This window comes from Stegostoma tigrinum, chromosome 6 (genome assembly GCF_030684315.1).
Source record: "Stegostoma tigrinum isolate sSteTig4 chromosome 6, sSteTig4.hap1, whole genome shotgun sequence".
Classification (NCBI taxonomy): Eukaryota; Metazoa; Chordata; class Chondrichthyes; order Orectolobiformes; family Stegostomatidae; genus Stegostoma; species Stegostoma tigrinum.
The window spans coordinates 41,541,389-41,562,753 of NC_081359.1; the positions used below are offsets into that span (position 1 = coordinate 41,541,389).

The 21,365-nt window shown below is 39.6% G+C and overlaps 1 protein-coding gene across 4 annotated transcripts in view; it reads left to right on the forward strand.

Annotated features, from left to right (window-relative positions):
• Positions 1-21,365, forward strand: part of gpc5a (glypican 5a) — a 921,338-nt gene that overhangs the window by 292,388 nt on the left and 607,585 nt on the right. For all 4 annotated transcript variants that reach the window (XM_048532912.2, XM_048532913.2, XM_048532914.2 and 1 more), the window contains one exon: positions 19,184-19,317. In XM_048532912.2, the coding sequence (XP_048388869.1) occupies positions 19,184-19,317 (134 nt within the window). The remainder of the gene's footprint in view (positions 1-19,183; positions 19,318-21,365) is intronic.

Genomic DNA, 21,365 nt, shown 5'->3' on the forward strand with positions numbered 1-21,365 from the left:
CTTCATCTGTGGAGCCATTCATTTCTGCATAGCCTCGACTGTTTTCACATCATTCCTGTCATGTGGTGCCCAGAACTAGATATAACACTTTGACTGAGATTGAAATGTAGTTTTATGCAAGTTTAACAAAACTTCCTGCTTTTGTAGTCTAGGCTGTCGCTGAGGAAGCCAGTAATGCCACTATTTTAATAACTATCCTGTGAATCTGTCAATAGTTTAAACAAATATATTGAAGTCCGTCTGCTTCAGCTTCCACTTGAGAATTTTAACTAAAGAAAAAATCATTACAAAAAAACAGGATTAAAGATGTCTGAAAATGTTTAAAGCATGTTCTTAAAGGGGTGAGTCAGCAATCAGAAATTGTTGTACACATTGATAGGGATGATATAGTTAGGGAAAAGATTAAGGCTTTAAAGAATGAATACAGAGAAGATTATAAAAACAGAGCCGCAAAAGTAATAATCTGTTGTTTATTCCCAGTGCCAAGCTCAAATGAGAGAAAGAATAAAAGGATTAAAAAGATAAATCAGTGGCTGAAGAGGTCGTGCAATATTCAGAGATTCAGGTTCTTGGATCATTGGGATCTCTTCTGGGACAGAAAAGAACTGTTCATAAAACATGTTTCACCTGAACTGGAAAGGGACCAAAATTCTAGTGGGATGATTTGTTAATTCTATTAGGGGAAGCTGCAAACTATTACAGAGAGGGGGTGGAAGGATCCTAAGTGGCAGTCTATTAGAAAGATAGATGAGAGTGGTTTTGAAGCTGAAAAGAACAAGTTAATTAGAAAAGACAGACAAGAGCAAGTCAGAGAACAAAGTAACTCTGAAGAATTAAACTGCCTTTATTTTAATGTGAGAGACTTACAGGTAAGGCTGCTGAACTGAGGGAATGTTTGGGAATTTAGGATTGAGAAGACATAACTATTATATTATTTCCATAGCTAAACTTGGCTGAGGGATGGAAGGGACTGACAGTTCAATGTGCCAGGTTTCCGATGCTGTAGGATGGATAGAAAAAGAGGCAATAAAGGAAGGGGAGTGTGTGCTTTTGACAAAGGAAAATATTACTGCTGTAACTATAGAAGTTAGTTTTGAAAAATTGCTCACTGAAAATATATTAGTTGAAATTCAAAATAAGATGGAATTATCAGCTTGATGGGATTGTACCTTACACCTCCCAACAGTCCGAGGAAAATTGAGGAACAAATATGTAGAGAGATCTCGGATATATGTAAGAATAATAAGGTGTAATAGCAGGTCATTTTAATTTTCCAAACATTGACAGGGACTACTGTAGTGTTAAAGCTTTGGATGATGAAGGATTTGTTAAATGGGTTCAAGAAAATTTTCTTTATCAATACGGAAATGTTCTTGCCAGAGAAGGAGCAAAACTTGACCTTCTCTTGGGTAATTAAACAGGGCAAGTGACTGAAGTGTTGGTAGGGGAACACCTTGAGTATAGTGATCATAATTCTATTTGGTTTAAAACAGTTATGGAAAAGGATAAGACTTCCATAAAAGTAAAAGTTTTAAATTAGAGTAAGGCAAATTTCAATGGTATGAGATAAGAACGTTCAAAAATTGATTGGAGTAGACTGTTCACAAATAAAGGGATGTGTGATAAGTGAGAGGCTTTCAAAAGTGCACCAATGCGGGTTCAGAGTCATAGTGTTCCTGTTAGAGTAAAAGGTGAGGCTGGTGGGATTAGAGAACAATGGATGAATATAGATATTCAAGTTCTAGTCAAGAATAAAAAAAAATTAGATATAAACAACTGGCTTCAAATGAATCTCTTGAACTAAATAAACTGTGCAGGGACATCCTTAAGAAGGAGATCAGGAAGGTAAAGAGAGGATATAAGGTAGCCTTGGCAAATAAGCTTAAGAATAATCCAAAGGAATTCTACAAGTACATTTAGAGCAAGAGAGAGAGTGGGGCCCCTAAAGATCAAAGATGTGTTGAATCTCAGGAGATGGAGAAATATTAAGTGAGTATTTTGCATCAATTTTTACTTGGAGAAAGAAATGGAGGCTAGGGAACTCAAGGAAGTAAATATTGATATTTTAGAAACAGTTCACATCACAGAAAAGGAAGTGCTGGAATTCTTAGAAAATGTAAAGGTGAATAAATCTCCAAGTCCTGATGTAGTGTACCCCAGGACTTTGTAGGAGGTTAGGCGAGAAATTACTGGATGCCTTCCAGAAATATTTATATCATATATAAATATGTGTAAGGTACTGAATGACTGGAAAGTGCTTAATATTGTGCCTTTGTTTAAGAAGGGATGTAAGGACAAGCCAATGTTGGGTAAGTTGCTGGAAGTGATTCTGAAAGATAGGATTTATATCCATTTGGAGAGGCAAGGAACGATTAGGCATAGACAGCTTGGTTTTGTGTGAGGGAAATTACGTCTCACAAACTTGGTTGAGTGCTTTGAGGAAGTAACCAAGAAGACTGATGAGGGGAGGGAGGTAGACATTGTTTACTTGGATTTTAGTAAAATCTTTGACAAGGTTCCATGTAATTAGCAAAGTTAGATCACGTGGGAATCAGTGTGAGCTTGTCAGTTGGAAACAAACTTGGCTTAATGACAACTGACAGACTTATGGTGGAGGGTTGTTTTCCAACTGGACACTTGTGACCAGTAGTGTTCCATAGGATTCAGTGCTGGGTCCACTTTTCTTCATCATTTATAAAAATGATTAAGATGAGAATGTAGAAAGTCAGCTCAATAATTCTCCGGATGGCGCCAAGATTGGTGGTATAATGGACGGTGAAGCGGGCTATCTAAGATTACAAAGAGATCTTGATCATTTGGGTCAACGGACTGAAGAGTGGCAGATGGAGCTTAGTAAGAATAAATGTGAGGTATTACAATTTGGTTAAATAAACAAAGACAAGACTTATACCATGAAAAGTACAGCCTTGGGCAGTGTTGTAGAACAGAGAGACCTCAGAGTTCAGGTACGTAATTGTTTGAAGTTTGCATCACATATATATGGTGGTTAAGAAGGCATTTAGATGCTTGCCTTCATTGCTCAGATCTTTGAATGTAGGAGTTGGGATATTATATTGAGGATGTCCAGGATGTTGGTGTGGCCACTTTTGGAGTACTTTGTCCAGTTCTGCTCTCCCCGTCATAGGACGGGTATTAATAAGCTGGAGAGGGTTCAGAAGACATCTATCAGGATATTACTAGGAATGGAGGATTTGCATTATAAAGAGGGTATGCTTGGACTTGTTTCACTGGAGCGTAGGAAGTTGAGATGTGACTTTATAGAGGTTTATAAAATCATGAGAGATGTAGATAAGGTGAAAGGCACTTTCCAAAGGTGGAGGATTTCAAGAGTAGTGGACATATGTCTAAGGTGAGAGGAGAAAGATTTTTAAAGTTATGAGAGGCAATTTTATTTACATGGAGTGGTTCGTATGTGGTATGAATTTGCTGAGGAAATGGTGATAGTTGCAATGTTTAAAAGACATTTAGATAGGTACATGAATAGGAAATTATGGCAGGATTATGGGCCAAGAGCAGGCAGGTGGGACTAGTTTAGTTAGGGACTATATTCGGCATGGACTGGATGGACCGCAGGGTCGGTTTCTGTGCTGTATGACTCTATAACTGCAGATGCTGGAAATCGGAAACCAAAACAGAAATTGCTGGATAAACCTAGCAGGTCTGGCAACATCTGTGGAGAAAAATCAGAGTTAACATTTCAGGTCCAGTGACCCTTCTTCAGAACAGACCCCTTAGCTACAGAATAATGTTGTGAACAGAACTGCGCCCACACTTCCCTGCAATTCTGTTGCGCACAACAGTTTGGAAAACCTTTGATCATATTCCTTTCCACCTCCCTTCCACTTCACTTGTACACAGAAAGAAGGGGAGCAAACAATTCACCCTTTTACCTTTAAAACCAGTTCCACTATTCTAACTCCATAGTCCATGTGAACATGGTGATACTGAGCATTCAGAGATTAAATGTACAGCAGGTTTCAGCAAGAATTATATTTTAAATAACTATCAGATTCAGACATTCATCAATAGCAAGTGAGTTCAGGCTTTGTTGCCTTCAGAGACACCACGTGTATCATCTTCAGTAACGGTTGTGCCGTGTCATCTCCAAGGGATGAGGAGTTGGAGTTATGCCTTTGGTCAGTTGTGTTCTTCCTACTGCTTTGGCCATCTTGCCCTGCAAATATTGTTCAGAGAGTCTGTTACGGGATGTGCCAGTCAGAATTGACAAGCTAATCAATGCTGAGAGATGCAGTGTGAGGTTTGTAGCTCCTTGATTTTTAGAGATTGCTGATGGATGACCATGGGTGTGTCCGGCTGTGGAGATATGGCACTGAGATATGGCATTTGGAGTTGCATTTACAGGCCTTGACCACACATTGTATAAAACGTTTTGTGTGTCCAGCCAGATTCTTGGGATTAAAATCTTGGCACTAACAGTTTGAACTTTCACATTCTACTGCTTTTGTAAAGTTTATCTATTACTGCACCAGTAGTGGGGGAAAGTGAGATTTGTGCCAATGTGTCCACCTGAATCATGGTGTTCATGACAACCTCACAACTAGAGAAGTAAAGAGAATTTTCAACTAGGGTGGGAAGGGATCAAATTTAGGGAGATGTGTGAAGTCAGAGTACACTAAAGGACAAAGTGAAAGGTACTTGTATGTTGAATGATATGTGGGCCCTGATTGGAAGAGGCAAAGAGTATTGATTCTAAGAGTTAGCCAACATGTAAGAATAGAATTTATTAAAAGAAGGAAGGACATAACTCAAGGTTCTATATCTGAATGCACATAGAAATTGAAATAAAACAGATGAAGTAACGTTGCAGATAAAAATGTATAATTCATTTTGATAACATTATTGACATGGCTGTAAGATGACATGAATTTGAAATGGTACTGTATATTTAGGAATGATAGGACGGGTGGACTGTTGGTTCTGTTAGCTATTATTTTGTAAGGAGAATAAAGGGGTTGACTTAATTTCAGGAAAGCAAGATGTAGAAAGTATGTTTGGAAATAAGAAATGATTGAGCCAAGAAGTCATTGTGAGAGGTAGACAGGCCACTCGATAGTAACAACGCAATAGGGTGATGTATAAGTAAATAAGGAACAAGAACTTCTCAGAAAGGCATTACATAAATTAGCGGAGATTTTAGTCATCATATAAACTAGAAAAATCAGATATATAAAGGCAGCCTATATGAAGAGTACATAAGAGTATTCAGGATAGCTTCTTAGAAGAGTACATTCAAGAGCTGACCACACAGCGGACTTTACTAAACCTGAGATAGGATTAATTAATGATCACATCGTGAAGGTGTTTCTTAGTAGCAGTGATCATAATATTATATATTTTCAGTTTTGGAGAGAGAAAGATAATTTTTAAACCTCAAATAACAGCAACTATGAGGACATGAAAGCAGAGCTGCCGAAAATGAATATGCACTATAGACATTTATGGGACTATTTCAAAATATACAGAGGAGATGTATTCCAACAAGAATGAAAAATTCCAAAGGATGGGTCCATCATCCCTGGTTAACTGGAAGTGGTAATGATAGTATCAAAGTAAAAGGAATATCATATAATTGAAAAACGACAGATGGCAGGTCAGAAGATTGGACAGAATATAAAAATCAGCAAAAAAAGACATGCATTGATAAATGGAAAAATACAAGTTCGAGGGGTAAAAAACAATTTGATAGAAGTATAAAAATAAACCATAAAATTTTCCATAAACTTTTTGAAAGAAGAGTTAGTAAAATGAAAGCTGGTTTTATTGTAATGGCTGTATCTTATTTAAAAATGAACTGTGAATGTTTGAGATCTGAAACAAAAAAAAATTATTGGCAAAACTCAGCAGGCCCGGCACTATCTGAAGGAAGAAACAAAGTTAACGTTTCGAGTCTGACTCTCTTGAAGAGTCACTGAACTCAAAATGTTATCTCTACTTCCTTCCCACAGATGCTGTCAGTCCTGCTGACTTTTGCCAGTGATTTCTGTTTTTGTAACTATATCTTATTTATTCTTCCATGGTTTTACCTGTGAACTGAAATGGGGAAAGGCCACCTTAGGGATGAAAGGGATTGCTGCACCTTTTAAAAGCAAGTTACCTACGCTTATTGTAAATCCTGTTTTCACCGTTGCTTCATTAAGCAGAGCAGTCTAGTAGCTGAATACACATTGTCACACTGGATGAGTGATGACCAGCTGTCGATAAAAATGGCTTTTTGCCTGCAAAAACTATGTAATTCATTCCTAGGTAGCTGAGCAGGATGATATAGCCTTTTGACCTCTGGAAGCTCAGGTGATGTCTTCGCCTCTAATGTAAAGATAGCTAATGCCTGAAGACAGTCAGTTTATTTTCTCTTCCCAGTTGTTATAAGCTGTTTCAACCAATAAGATAGATATTTTATAACCCTTGAACCAGCCACACTGTGTCTCCTGCAAGCAAGTGGAAAACACTGGAGAAGAGAAAGAATGACAAACAGCCATTGGGATCATCTTAGTGAACCCTGTCCACAGGGAAAATTGAAATGCTTTCCCAGTTTTTCCCTCCAAGCCTAACACAGTTTTTATTTGGTCTGTCTGTATGTGTGCTGGGAAAGTTTTATAAGGGCAGTCGAGTTTTAAGTAGTAGGCCTATATTTTGACAGTTAATTTCCTTTGGCTATTATCTAGCTATTTGTAATAAGCAATGATTGCTGTTAAGGGTACAGAAGCATTGACTGCATTCTTTCAACCTAGATCTTTAAAAGAAATTCGAGAATTTTGTATACGTTGAAAAAATGTTCAACTTTTATGAGAATTCCAGGAATAATTCCTTGCCGTTCAAATCAGAAGCTTCCAGATTTAACTTTGTGGACTGCGACTTAAATTTACCCAGTGAAACAAATGAGTAAGAGAGTTGAGCAGGAGTTGGCAAAAGTTGTGGCCAAATGGAGAGGAAGTCAGCCAGTGTTTCTGCTCGTGAACTTCATGCAGCAGATGCAGCTATAGAACTGTATGGATGTCAAGTGAGAAGAAAACAAGATTTAGCTACAATGTTCTCTGTGTCTAAGGAGGCAAATGACATTTACAGTCAAAGATGCCACACATGAAGAATATCAAGCTAAAGGTTTGAGGAGGTTTGTGTGCTGCCAGAATTATTTTGAATGGATATGAGCTAGTCACACATTGGGTGCTTCTTCACCTGTTATTGGTTCTCATTCGAACTTGCTGTTTAAGATGATGAAAGGTTTTCATAAAGTCGATCCAGAAAACTTCTCGCCTTTAGTGAGAGGGTCAGTAACCAGAAGTCAAAGTTTCAAAGTCCTTGGCAAAATGGAGTGGAGAATTTTTTGTCCTGATTGCTGCCAAGATTGAAAATGCCCACCCTGGAAAGGTGGTAAAAGTTGGTCCCATCATCAATTTTAAAAGGAAGTTAGACAGAAAACTTGAGGATGAGGAGTTTATCAGATGGCATATAAAAACCAGGGACGTGCGGCCAAAGATTTTCCATACAGGCTGAACAGCCCTATTCTTCTGTTTCTAATTTTCTCTGTTGTCAAATTTAATTATTAGATGATGACACCAAGTTATTGCATTTAGGAGGTGCGTTCCATGTGTGACATAATAAAGTAGAAATTCTAAGTATTGATTGCAACAAAGAAGATATTGATTTGTTCATGTACTTTACATGTGTTTTTTAAAAATTTGGCTTGCTGCCATATCTCATAAGTCATGACGTTTTTTGAGTTACTCATGATAATAAATGAATAAAATGAAGTACATGCTAAAAAATAATTTAGACTGCTGAAATTGCAAATACATCACTTCAATTTTGTCAAATGTCTCCCTCATGCTACTCTTTTTCTATATACAGTAAATATAGGACAGCACAATGACTAAGTGGTTAGCACTGCTGTCCCACATGATATCTGGGTTCAATTCCAGCCTCAGGCAATGGGCTGTGTGGATTTTGCACATTGTCCTTGTGTTTCTGTGGGTTTGCTCTGGTTTCCTCCTGCAATTCAAAGATGTGTTGTTCAGGTGGACTGGCCATGCTAAATTGTGTCCCAAGTGTCCAGGGATGTGCAAGCTAGTGGATTAGCTGTGGTGAACATGGGGTGACAGGGATAGGGTCGGGGTTAGGACTGGGTGGGTTATTCTTCTGAGGATTAATGCAGGCTTGATAGGCCAAATGGCCTCTCTCCATACTATAGAGATTTTGAGTTATACAAATTTAACAGTAGAAAAACAGCATTTATTGAGTTTGTGTTATCATTTTGGAATTTGTGTAGCTAATTTTATCGGCATTCAAAACCACAAACCATTCTCATCAAATTAATCAAATTGCCATTGTCATGCATTTATTTAAGTGTGTTGGGCTGTCACTTTAAAGGTCCAAATCGCATGACATCTTAATAATGTCTTTAGCCAATTTGGAGGGAAGTAGCTCAATCCATCTCCTTCAATAAAGCTCCTGCTGTTGTTAAACTCTTCATCTTCCTATTCTTCTTGAAACATATCTCAAGAAGAAAATCAATGATGAGCACAAAAACTGCTTTGAGACCCACCAGGTGAATCAACTGATTTGTTGAAATAAAAACTGTGGTCCTCACTACAGATCTACAAAGTGCTTCGATAAAAAAAGAAGAAAAAAATTAAAAGACTATTACTGGACTGAAGCAAGTAGAGTGATTATAAAATAAAGGAATTCAACCCAGGGAAGAGGTGAACAGTGCACTCAAAGCTCACCACATGCTCCAGCAGGAAAGAATACTGTGGATAATGATGGTCCTGCTTTGGAGGGAAGTGTTTTGTGCTAAGGATGTAACTCAGAAATGGACAGGCAGTTAGGAAGATAATTCTAAACTTATTCTGGCACATTGTGCAATGCATGCCTCTTTTCTATTTTAAAAAAAACTAAAATACCAGGAGATTTTGGCACCATAGGACTGCATGAAGAAAATGCAAACATATAGAACTCCTACAGAGAAAGGTGTTATTATTTTGTTCAAGCTAACAGAATTGAATTAAATATTGTTGTTCCTGTAATTTTAATTATTATGGGGAGGTATGGGGACAGGGGTGGCAAGGGGAAGCGTTTAATCTGCAGAGGAGTCTGGTACAGCCAAAGAAGCCAGGTTCCAAACTCTGTTGAAGCATCAGAGGAATCCTGTAGTGCCATCCTTCACCAAAATCATTGGTGATAGTTGAATATTTCAGACTCCACAAATGTTAACTGGCAAGATGGTAAGTATATCTCTCGGATTGTGACAATTTTTAAAAAGGTAACAGACTTTGTGAATTTGGAGATAACTAAAATGATGCTATCAGAGACAGTAGTTTAAAAAATGAAGCAATCAGGGAGGAAAAAAGAAACAGAAGTTGCTGGAAAAGCTCAGCAGATCTGGCAGCATTTGTAAAGAAAAATCAGAGTTAATGTTTTGTGTCTAGTGACCTTTCCTCAGAACCAGACCCAAAATATTAACTCTGGCTTTTCTTCATAGAGGCTGCCAGACCTGCTGAGCTTTTCAAGCAACTTATATATTTGTTTCTGATTTACAGCATCCACAGCTCCTTCAGTTTTTCTTTAAGTAATCAGGGAGCCCTAGCTGACAGATATAAACAGGAGTGTCAGATGTTCTGTTGACTATGAGAGCTGGCTCTGAGAGAGCTGGATCAGTGTCCAGGACTGTCCACATGAAAATAAAGGGTGCCTTGACATTGGGATAGTGGCCTCTGTAGAGTTATTTCACTGACAATGAAAAAGGGATCAATGATATAACCGTGCAAAGGAGCCTACTACCTGAAATCCAAACAGCCACTACAACTGGCTTTATCCTTGGAAAATGCAGCAAGTGGAACAAATGATTTGCTGGGTATTCTGATGGAAGAGGACACCCTCACCAATCCAATGGAGCTTGGGCAACATCATTTGGGCAAAGACAATTGTATAACCTCACTCAGGACATAACTTGAACCCAGGGACTCAAAGTCAGCCCACAAGAAAACACCAAAACAGAGCAAAGTCTCGGCCAAACTGTTAAAATTTTCTTCAGGATCCAAGTCAGACGCCATTATAGTTGCTGCAGTTACGTGGACTTGAGACAGCAAGAGTCCCACTAGACCTAAATTGAGCAAGAGAACTCATTGGCCAGTATCTAAAAGTGTGCACATTCTGAAAAATCTAACTACATCAGGTTTGGTACAGTTAAATTGCTTTGCAACATCCAAGTTAGAATCAAATAAAACAAATGTTGCGTCAAATGGTCACCCCATTCTAAGAGAGGTCAGTACCAGTACAGCTATTTCAGTGATTGCAGAACTGGTCTTTAACAAATTTCACTCTGGAATTCAACCTTAAGTTTGTGCAAGACCACAGTTAAACTGAGAACCATTACATATGAAATTTACAGATTTAGGTTACAACTTCAGTTCTGGACTCTTATGAGAAGCAGCTGGTTTAATAATCACTGATTATAGTAAAAGGCTGAGGCCTAAGCTTGATAGAGTAAAATTGTTGAGAAAGAATTTATCTAGATTGGCTCAACATTTTTTATTGGAAAATAACTACCTGAGTTAAAGCCTGATTAAATAGCCTGACAATTTTTAGGAAGGTCTAGGGATTATCAGAGGAGCCAAGGTCACATTGCAAGTTGACCAGGAAGCAATTCCACATGTCTGCAAGACCCACCCAGTGCCATTTGCATTACAGGCAAAAGTAGAGGCAAAAATCAGAAGGCTGGAAAACCAAGGAATATTCAAACCAGTCCAGTTCGCGGGATAGGCAGCACCATTTGTACCGACTGTGAAGCCCTGTGGATCAGTTTGCCTTTGTGGGTATTTTAAACAACGGTAAGCCACATTTTACAGCTAAATAAATATCCAGTGCCCTACATGGAGATTTTATGTAAAGCTGGCATGGGGTCTGTCTTTCACAAAGCTGGACATGAGCCATTCTGACTTACAATTGCGTTTAGATGGAGATTTCCAGAAGTATGCTGTAGTAAATACCTATAAGAATTTGTACCAATATAAAAGGCTACCATCTGGGATATTGTCAGCCTGTGCTATTTTTCTGCAGACTATGGAAAATATTTTACAAGGTTTCCCCCACATTGCCATTGATCTAGATCACATGCTAATAACAGGGAATACCGATTAAAAAACACTTGGAGAACCCTGACAGAATCCTGAGACATTTCTCCCAAGTGGATATACACCTTAGAAACGAAAAGCGTGTGTTCCAGGTACGCTACGTGATGTACTTGGGATACAGAGTCGAAAAGACTGGGTTATACCTGTTGAAAGATAAAGTGAAGGCTATCAAGGGTGCCCTGGCTCCCAAGTCAGTACCAGGGCTTAGGTTTTCCCTTGGGCTGGTGAGCAAACATGGAAATCTCACACGTAACATAGTCTCCATCCAAGGCCAGTCTTGGAAATGGTCACATAGCCAAGCAATATCCTTCAGAGAAGTGAAGAAACAACCGTCATCTTCGAAGGTGAGCATAATATGGACCCCAGTGAGATCTGGTAATGACATGTGATGTCTCTCTGGACAGCATTGGGGTAGTATTTGCTCAAAGGTGGCCCAATGGAGAGGAATGCCCAATAACATATACATTCAGGACGTTGGCTAATGCAGAGTGAATATATGTCCAAAAGAGAAAAAATGTTTGGTGGTCGCATTTGGAGTCAGGAAGTTCCAACAATACCTTTATGGACATATGTTTATAATAATAATGGACCACAAGCACCTGCTAAGTCTAATTAAAGAAAACAAGGCTGTGCCATCCATAACTTCAAGCCAAATTCAGCAGTGGGCTCTAATACTAAGTGTGTTTAATTATAAGTTGAAACACTGTCTGGTTAGCCGAGGAGCAAATGCAGATACATGATCCACCTCCTCCTGGCAGAAACGATACCCGTGGTACTGCCACTGGAAGAGTCTGTAATCATTTTAAATTTTCTGGGCACGCTTCCAGTCACAACTGATAATCTCAGATGTTGGATGTAGAAAGATATCACCCTGGCAAAACTGAAACAGCTGGTGGTGATGGGGGAAACAAAAGGACAATCACAACCAGAATTAAAACCTTTCTGAACCCGATGAGACCAGATCACTGTAGAGGATGGCATTTTATTATAGGAAGCAAAGAGTGATTGTCCCCAGCAAAGAGCTCCACCAGGTACTGGTTGAATTCCCTCATGTCATCCAAGGGTATTTAAAATGAAGATGTTGGCAAAAAATGATGTCTGATGGCCAGGACTGGATGCAGATGTAGCCACATAGGTGGGACAATGCCCAGAGTACGAACAAGGACAAAACGTACCACCAGCAACTTGCTCATATTCTTGAGAATAGATGGGTAAACCCTGGACAGTGTTACACATGACTTTGCAGGTCCTTTTCTGGTCTCAATATTCTTAGTCATTGTGGACACCTATTTGAAATAGCTGGATGTGCATAGAGTTCCTTCGTCAAACATGGTAACAATGATGGAAAAACTGCATGTGTGTTTTGTAATATGTAGATTCTCCAGAAGTGGTCACAGATAATAGACCATTGTTTACCAACAGGAAATTTGCATACTTCCTATAGGTGAATGGTATTCGTCATATAAAGACAGTTCCATATCCATCATCCAATGGTCTAGCAGAATAAAGCAGTCCAAACTTTGAAAGCAAGCTTAAAGAAACAGCTTACAGCTTCATTAGATAATGAACTGCCTCAGTTCCCTTTGATTTTAGGATCACCCCTCATGCAACGACAGGGATAGCTCCAATCAGAGTCACTGATGGGGAGAAGATTCCGCACAAGGTTAAATCTGATCTTCCTGAGCCTGAGGGGGTGGATGGAATGGCATTAGAATTGCTAATGCCGGCTAAAAGCCTCCACTATACAAGAGAGATAGTTTACTTCAGGGGGCGAAGTTTGATGTAGGAACTAAAGGAATGGCCCTGCATGGGTAAAAGGCATGGCTGACGCAAGGTCAGTTGTAGTGATATATAAAGTTCAAGTAAGTGCGATGGTTCCAACCAAGCAAGTGAACCATATGAAAACTGCAAACTCACAAGTGGACAAGGAGCAAAATGTACCCAGTTCCTCAACTGCCTTTCCAACAATTCCGGAACCCATAGACTTGCCATCTTCATCAAGCATTGAAGATGGCAAATCTGAGATATATCTGAGACATAGCAGATTTACCTGTTTCAGTGCCTCTGCTACCTGAAGAGGAGAATGATTTTCTTCCAAGATGCTCTGGGCATAAGAAGTGAGCTACTGTGCATTACATGCTGCCCATATCAGATGAAGAGTTGGTGGACCCTGACTGGTGCTAAATTCTGGATGTGAGTTTGCTCGCTGAGCTGGAAGGTTCGTTTTCAGACGTTTCGTCACCATACTAGGTAACATCATCAGTGAGCCTCTGACGAAGCGCTGGTGTTATGTCCCACTTTCTATTTATCTGGTTAGGTTTCCTTGGGTTGGTGATGTCATTTCCTGTGTTGGTGATGTCATTTCCTGTTCTTTTTCTCAGGGGATGGTAGATTGGCTCCAAATCAATGTGTTTGCTGATGGAGTTCTGGTTGGAATGCCATGCTTCCAGGAATTCTCGTGCATGTCTCTGTTTGGCTTGTCCTAGGATGGATGTGTTGTCCCAATCAAAGTGGTGTCCTTCCTCATCTGTATGTAAGGATACGAGTGATAGTGGGTCATGTCGTTTTGTGACTAGTTGATGTTCATGTATCCTGGTGGCTAGCTTTCTGCCTGTTTGTCCAATGTAGTGTCTGTCATAGTTCTTGCAAGGTATTTTATAGATGACGTTCGTTTTATTTGTTGCCTGTATAGGGTATTTTAATTTCATTAGCCGCTGTTTTAGTGTGTTGGTGGGTTTGTGGGCTACCCTGATGCCAAGAGGTCCGAGTAGTCTGGTAGTCATTTTGGAAATGTCTTTGATGTCGGGGAGAGTGGTTATGGTTTCTGAGCCCGTTTTGTCTGTTTGTTTGGGTTTATTGCTGAGAAATCGGCGGACTGTGTTCATAGGGTACCCATTCTTTTTGAATACGCTGTATAGGTGATTTTCCTCTGCTCTGCGTAGTTCCTCTGTGCTGCAGTGTGTGGTGGCTCGTTGGAATAATGTTCTAATGCAGCTTCGTTTGTGGGTGTTGGGATGGTTGCTCCTGTAGTTCAGTATTTGGTCCGCATGTGTTGTTTTCCTGTAGACGCTGGTTTGAAGTTCCCCATTGGCTGTTCGCTCTACTGTGACATCTAGGAATGGCAGTTTGTTGTTGTTTTCCTCCTCTTTTGTGAATGTTATGCCAGTAAGGGTATTATTGATGGTCTTGAAGGTTTCCTCTAATTTGTTTTGTTTAGTGATGATAAAGGTGTCATCCACATAGCGGACCCAAAGTTTGGGTTGGATGATTGGCAGAGCTATTTGTTCGAGTCTCTGCATTACTGCCTCTGCTAAGAACCCTGATATCTGAGATCCCATGGGTGTACCGTTGGTTTGTCTGTAGGTTTTGTTATTGAAAGTGAAGTGGGGTGGTGAGGCATAGTTCCACTAGCTTGATGATGATGTCCTTGCTGATGAGGTTGGTGGTGTCTGGTGTATGTGTCTTCGGTTCTTCTAATAGTGTAGTCAGTGTTTCTTTGGCCAGGTTGATGTTGATGGATGTGAACCGGGCTGTTACGTCAAAGGAGACCATTATTTCATCCTCTTCTATCTTGGTGTCTTTGGTGTTCAGGAATTCTTGAATGGAGCGAATGGAGTGGTGGGAGTCTTCTACTAGGTGTTTTAGTCTTTGGTGTAGTTCCTTGGCTAATCTGTAGGTTGGTGTTCCAGGTAGCGACACTATGCGTCTGAGGGGGGCTCCTGGTTTGTGAATTTTTGGTAGTCCGTAGAAGCGTGGTATGTTGGATCCATCTGGTTTCATTTTTTGGAAGTCTCTCTTGTTTAATTCTCCAGATTTTTGAAGTTTTTTGAGTAAATTGACACTAAATTGGTGCTAAATTGATCCAACCAGGGCTATGTCCTCAAAGTGGGAGGGATGTAGTGATTGTAAAGTCAGCCAGGTGAATGTCAGCGGATAGGAATTCCCTGATTGGGGCTGTAAATCTGGTCCAATCATGGAGCCTGGACTAACAAATAAAAACAGGAGTGTCAGATACCCTGTTCATACTGAGAGCTGGCTCTGAGGGAGCAAGGACTCTCCATGTGAAAATAAAGAGTGAATTGGTAATGGGATACCAGCCTCTGTGGAGTTGTTTCAACCTCTGAATAGTAAACATGTAAGAATGGACGTGGACACTGGCATGAAGATTGCCTTGATACTTCAAAGTGTATATCAGATGCAGTTGAGTCACATTTTGCTACAACCCTCAAAAATTGTATGAAGAAAGTATATAGGTGAAGTTGTGCCTTTTGAGATTGCATCAATGTGAATGTTCAGTTATATAGTCAATCTGAAGCTTAGTCCTTACATGTTCCTACTGAAAAAAAATCCAGCTTTTATATATCATGCTAATGATGAATAAAGATTGATTGGTATACCCCTGTGGGGCTTTTAAGGTCACTCTTAATCTGGTACTTGGTACTCTGTGCTGAGCAGTATCCTGTGCATTTAATCTAAGATCTATTTGTTGAATTAGCTAGAAGACAGCTTTTCAGTAAGATTGACCTCTGTTAAGCTTATTTCGCCTATCTCAGATCCTGAGCTACAAAAATTGATGACTGTAACATATAAAAGATTATTCAAATGTAAGAGAGTTCTATTTTGAATCACATCTGCGCCTGTGTTATTTCAACATGCTATAAGTCAAATGGATTGAAAGGGATCCATTGTTATCTAGACAATATTTTCATCACAGAGAAAAGAAATGAGCGTATCCACACTTTAGATGCTACACTGTGGTGATTTGAAGGTTATGACCAAGGGGAAGGCAACTGTGAGATTTTCAAAATCTTCTTGAATATTTAGGCCATGTCATTGATGCTCTGGGACTACCCATGTCACCTTCAAAAGTAAAAGCTATAATTGAGGTGCCAGCACCTAAAAATTTACTCTAACTCTGATCAGTTTTGGGCTTGCTAAACTACTATGGCTGGTTTATCCCAAACCTTGTGACCACTGTCAAGATTTGCACAATTTTATTATGCCAAAAGAGGAATTGGAAATGGGGAAATCAGAATGAAAAAGACTTTACACGAGCCAGCGAGGTTTCATCGAAATCAGAACTTGTGAAAAATTTTGACTCAAAACTACTGTTACAACTCATGTGAGTTGCATCACCGTGTAGATTGGAGCAGGTGTTTTTCAGATATTGTCTAATGATGTCGAGAAGCTAACTTTGCATCAAGATTATTAAACAAAACAGAAGTTACTGTGAGCAGAATGAGAGAGTTCTCAGAATCATTTTTTGGCAATAGATGATTCCATCAATATCTGAATGGCTGGAAATTTGCCCTACCAAACCACAGATCACTGAGCACAATACTTAGGCCTCCTATAGGGATACCTGCCTAGCAGTGAGCCATAGGGACATTGTTGCTATCAGTTCATACTTGTATAACTGGGTACCAGCAATCCAACTTACATATGAATTCAAATGGGCTGTCTAGATTGTTTTTACCAAATGAGTTGGCTACAAACAGTGCTCATGTAGGTATTTTCGAATGAATAGAACACTTAGGTAATGGTAAGGCTAGTTATGAAATATGCTAGAAGTGGAAAGTGCTGAACATGATACTTTGTGGCAAGACCATAGGAACAACTCTCGAATGGAAGCCATGTGTCACATGGAAGCTGGAATTATCCTTTTAAGCAGAATATCTTCTATGGGGAAGGAGGTTCATCATTCTATCACAGGTAAGGAAATGTGTGTTAAATCAACTATGCAAAGGTCACTGCAGCACAGTCAGAATGAAGGAGATAGTTAGAAGCTATATTTGGTGGCCAGGGCCCAACTCTGAAATTGAGGAGAAGACCGAAATATGTGCAGCTGGCACAAGAGTTTGCAACCTAACTCCAATAGTACTATTACACCCATGGAATCGCCAGAAAGGCCACAGCAAAGAAGGCACATTGACTAGGCTGGATCCTTTGCAGGCAGATTGTTTTTTGTGGTGATTGACACACATATTAAACTGCCTGAAGCTGTCATTTTGGAGGCTATATCATCAGAGAAAATCATTGAAAGATTGGGGAAGATCTTTGCAGGGTTTGTATGTCTAGAAAAACTTGAGTGAAAATGGTCCATGGTTTATATCATAAGAATTTACAGACGATTTAAAGCAGAATGGAATTCCATATATGTGATCAATTCCTCCTCAGCCATCCACAAATGGTTTTGCAGAAATATTTGTTTACACAATGAAAACTTCCTTAAGGCTAACTTAAGAACATGGATCACTGTACAAAAGACTGAGAGGATTTTTGTAAACATACAGGAACAAATCCACTTGACAAATCAAAATTCTCTGGCATTGCTCATGGTAAAGCACTAGTTGCACATGGCATTTGATTGGCTGAAACCACCCACGACAAAAGACATTATTGACAGGAAAGAATAGAATCAGCATTTTGAACGAGAAAAACAAGGCCCAAGGCAATTTCCTAAAAGGTCAAGAAGTGTTGGTGAGGAGCTCCACAAATAGAGAGAAGTGGGTGCTAGCCATTATTGTAATGCAGACTGGACTGGTCTCCTCTGCCATACAGATGAGTAATCATGTATTACAGAGAAGACGTACAGATCCCCTCTTGGAAAACAGACAACTGAAGATCCAGAAATAATTTTTCAAATGGAGATTTGGACATACATGAGGGAAGAACAGTAACTGGAGCATCAGTGGGAACAGTATCGCAATGGAGAATACCATGATTGTGTGAATTGACAAACATAAAAAATAATGACAGATGATTTTCCTAGTACACCTAAAATGCCACAGGTTAAAGCCAAGGAGAAAAATAGGCTGACAGCTGAAGTGCACCAACAAGACATGACAACCCTGGAATGGTTTAGTCATTGACCATTGGAGAATGTGTTTTTTTTTGTTACAAGGGCCTTTGATTGAAAGAGGGAAATATTTTGAGTTTACGTTTCAGGCCTGGTGCTCCTTCCTCCGTTCTGACCCGAAACGTTAACTCTGTTTTATCCTTCATAGATGCTGTCAGACTTGCTGAGCTTTTCCAGCAACTTTGTTTCTGTTCCTGATTTACAGCATCCACAGTTCTTTTGCTCCTTTCAGTTTCCTTGTGTGACATTAGAATGAAATCATTGGTCATTTTGGAGGCAAACAGTCCAGTCTAGTTTGGTGCATTGTAGAACAAATATACCCTTAAAGGTTGCTGCTGCTGTTAAACATTTTGGTCTTCCATTCCTCCAGAAATGTAACAATCCTGTACTAACAAGGTGAATGGGGGATACATAGGAACCTCGTTACTGCATTGCTGCCGTATAATTTCTTTGACTTTAACTGAAAGAATCAACATTTTGCTTGACTTTGCCTTAGGCCTTAAACTACTAATCAGATTTATTGGAGATGAAGTGGATAAATGCACAGGATTGAAAACAAACAGTCAGAAATTGCAGGCATTGTTACACTTGAAATATCAAAAAGGAAATGTGCCTTGGGCCTTAACTCTGCAACTTCCAATAATGAAGGAACAGAAATATCTGACCACAAAAAAAATCCGTTTTCAATCCTAGGTGTCAGACAGGTTGTAAAATAACAGCTTGCAGCATAGGTCAAATAAGAATGACAAATATTGGTGGTATTAACTAATTGTGAATGTGGTATTATAGCTAAAGTAATCTCATATTACACTCTCCTTTAATTGACTAATTACCTGTGAATCAAGAACTGCAGCTTAGTCATTGCATTTCTAGTCGTTACGTTTGTAACCATTGTTTGCTGCCATTTTTCTTTAAAAAATGAGATCAACCTATGATCTTTGTTGTTTGTTTGTTTGTTTGTTGTATATAAATTCCAATAAACCATATTGGATCGAATTAATTTAATGGAAAAACTGACCCACTAAAGTGAAGTTGACTTGATTTTAAGTCTTATGGTCCCTCAGCTACTCCAGTAAGCAAACAGTTTTGGAAATATTTTTCATTTTTGGATCCTTTCTTAATGTTGATTCCAAATCGGTCACCTTCTTCTTTTCAGGTAAATAGAGCCTGTGGACATCCTGTTCGAAAGCCTACTCAAACTTTGGATCATCAACCAGATCCTTACAATGATAAACCTGGGCTGAAAATCATTCATAAAGAAGATGAGGAGACATTATCCAGCAGGAGAAAGTAAGATGCAGCAACATCATTTATACTTATTAGTCCTCTGTAAAGGCAGCACCTAAATGTAACTGGTGTTTTAGATGTACATGCTTACAATATTTAAAGCACAGGATAACAAAACATGTTAAGAGTTGGCATACGTAAGTTTATTGATGCAATATTCTTAGAAGGCATTTGCAGTAATATTAGCAAATTTGCTCGTGACACAAAGCTGGGTGGCAGTGTGAAATGTGAGGATGATGTTGTTATGAGAATACAGGGTGACTTGGATAGGCTAGGTGAGTGGATGGATGCATGGCAGATGCAGTTTAATGTGGATAAACGTATGGTTATCCACTTTGGTGGCAAGAACAGGAAGGCAGATTACTATCTAAATGGAGTCGAGTTAGGTAAAGGGAAAGTATGACGAGATCTTGGTGTTCTTGTACATTAGTCAATGAAAGCAAGCATGCAGGTACAGCAGGCAGTGAAGAAAGCTAATAGGATGCTGGCCTTCATAACAAGAGGAATGAGGTATAGGAGAAAAGAGGTCCTACTGCAACTGTACAGGACCCTGGTGAGACCGCACCTGGAGTATTGTGTGCAGTTTTGGTCTCCAAATTTGAGGAGGGACATTCTTGCTATTGAGGGAGTGCAGCGTAGGTTCACGAGGTCAATTCCCAGAATGGTGGGACTATCATATGTCGAAAGATTAGAGCGACTGGGCTTGTGTATACACTTGAGTTTAGGGGGATGAGAGGGGATCTGATTGAGATGTATAAAATTATTAAGGGATTGGACACTCTGGAGGCAGGAAGCATGTTTCCACTGATGAGTTAGTCCAGAAACAGAGGACTATGAAATATCAAAAAGGAAATGTGCCTTGGGCCTTAACTCTGCAATTTCCAATAATGAAGGAACAGAAATATCTGACCACAAAAAAAATCTGTTTTCAATCCTAGGTGTCGGACAGGTTGTAAAAATAAGGGGTAGGCCATTTAGAACAGAGCTGAGGAAAAACTTCTTCACCCAGAGAGTGGTGGACATATGGAATGCTCTGCCCCAGAAGGCTGTGGAGGCCAACTCTCTGGATACTTTCAAGAAAGAGATGGATAGAGCTCTTAAAGATAGTGGAATCAAGGGTTAGGGGGATAAGGCAGGAACAGGATACTGATTGTAGATGATCAGCCATGATCATAATGAATGGTGGTGCTGGCTCGAAGGGCCAAATGGCCTACTCCAGCACCTATTATCTATTGTCTATTGTCAATATGCTGATGTTTTGGAACAACTCGTATATCTGCCTTTTTATCTTGTAACTTTGTCTGCTTGCTGTATCAGGCACTGAGTGTCTGTGAATTAGAGACCTTCCTGACAGGAACTCTGCAAAGTTTTCTCTGTCACTCTCTTGATATAGTAGTTCCCTGTCTGCTTTTGGTCCTAAGTGGCAATTAGATAAGACGCTTCAGTGAGCATTAATTACCTAGCTCTTGGGTTTCAGTCATCATCAGGGTGAAAAGACCTTCATAGACCTTCTGATGGGAGAGGCAGGATCCAGACTTGCAAGCCTCCAGCCTGATTTTCATAACCCTCTCCAACAAACTAACAGTGGAGGACTGCATTACATTCCATACATTGAATTAGCAGGACAGTGGGATGCTTGCTAAAAATAGTAATGTTAGATTATTGGGTGTTTGTATGGCAGAGCCTGTTGGAGAAATGTATGACACATAATCTACCTTGCATGGCTGGGCAAAAGCACAAAAGAATTGTTGGCAATCTTCATCGTGTGCACAGATTGGCAGCAACCTGGAAGGTGTGGTAAAGACAATTTACAAGTTGTTCCCTTTTTTAACTGCATGTGCCATTTCTCACCAAGAAACTTTAAAGGTGCTGTGCATTAAAATACACTGGCTGTACATAAAAACCTTTATATGGTTGTTGGACATCAGTATAAGGAGCTTCCTCAGATTGGCAAACAGCAGACATCCTGTGTGAAATCTGCCCAGTCACTGAATGATGTGGGCACTGGGTGCAAAATTAGACAAGTTGCATGAGATTGACATAAGGAGATT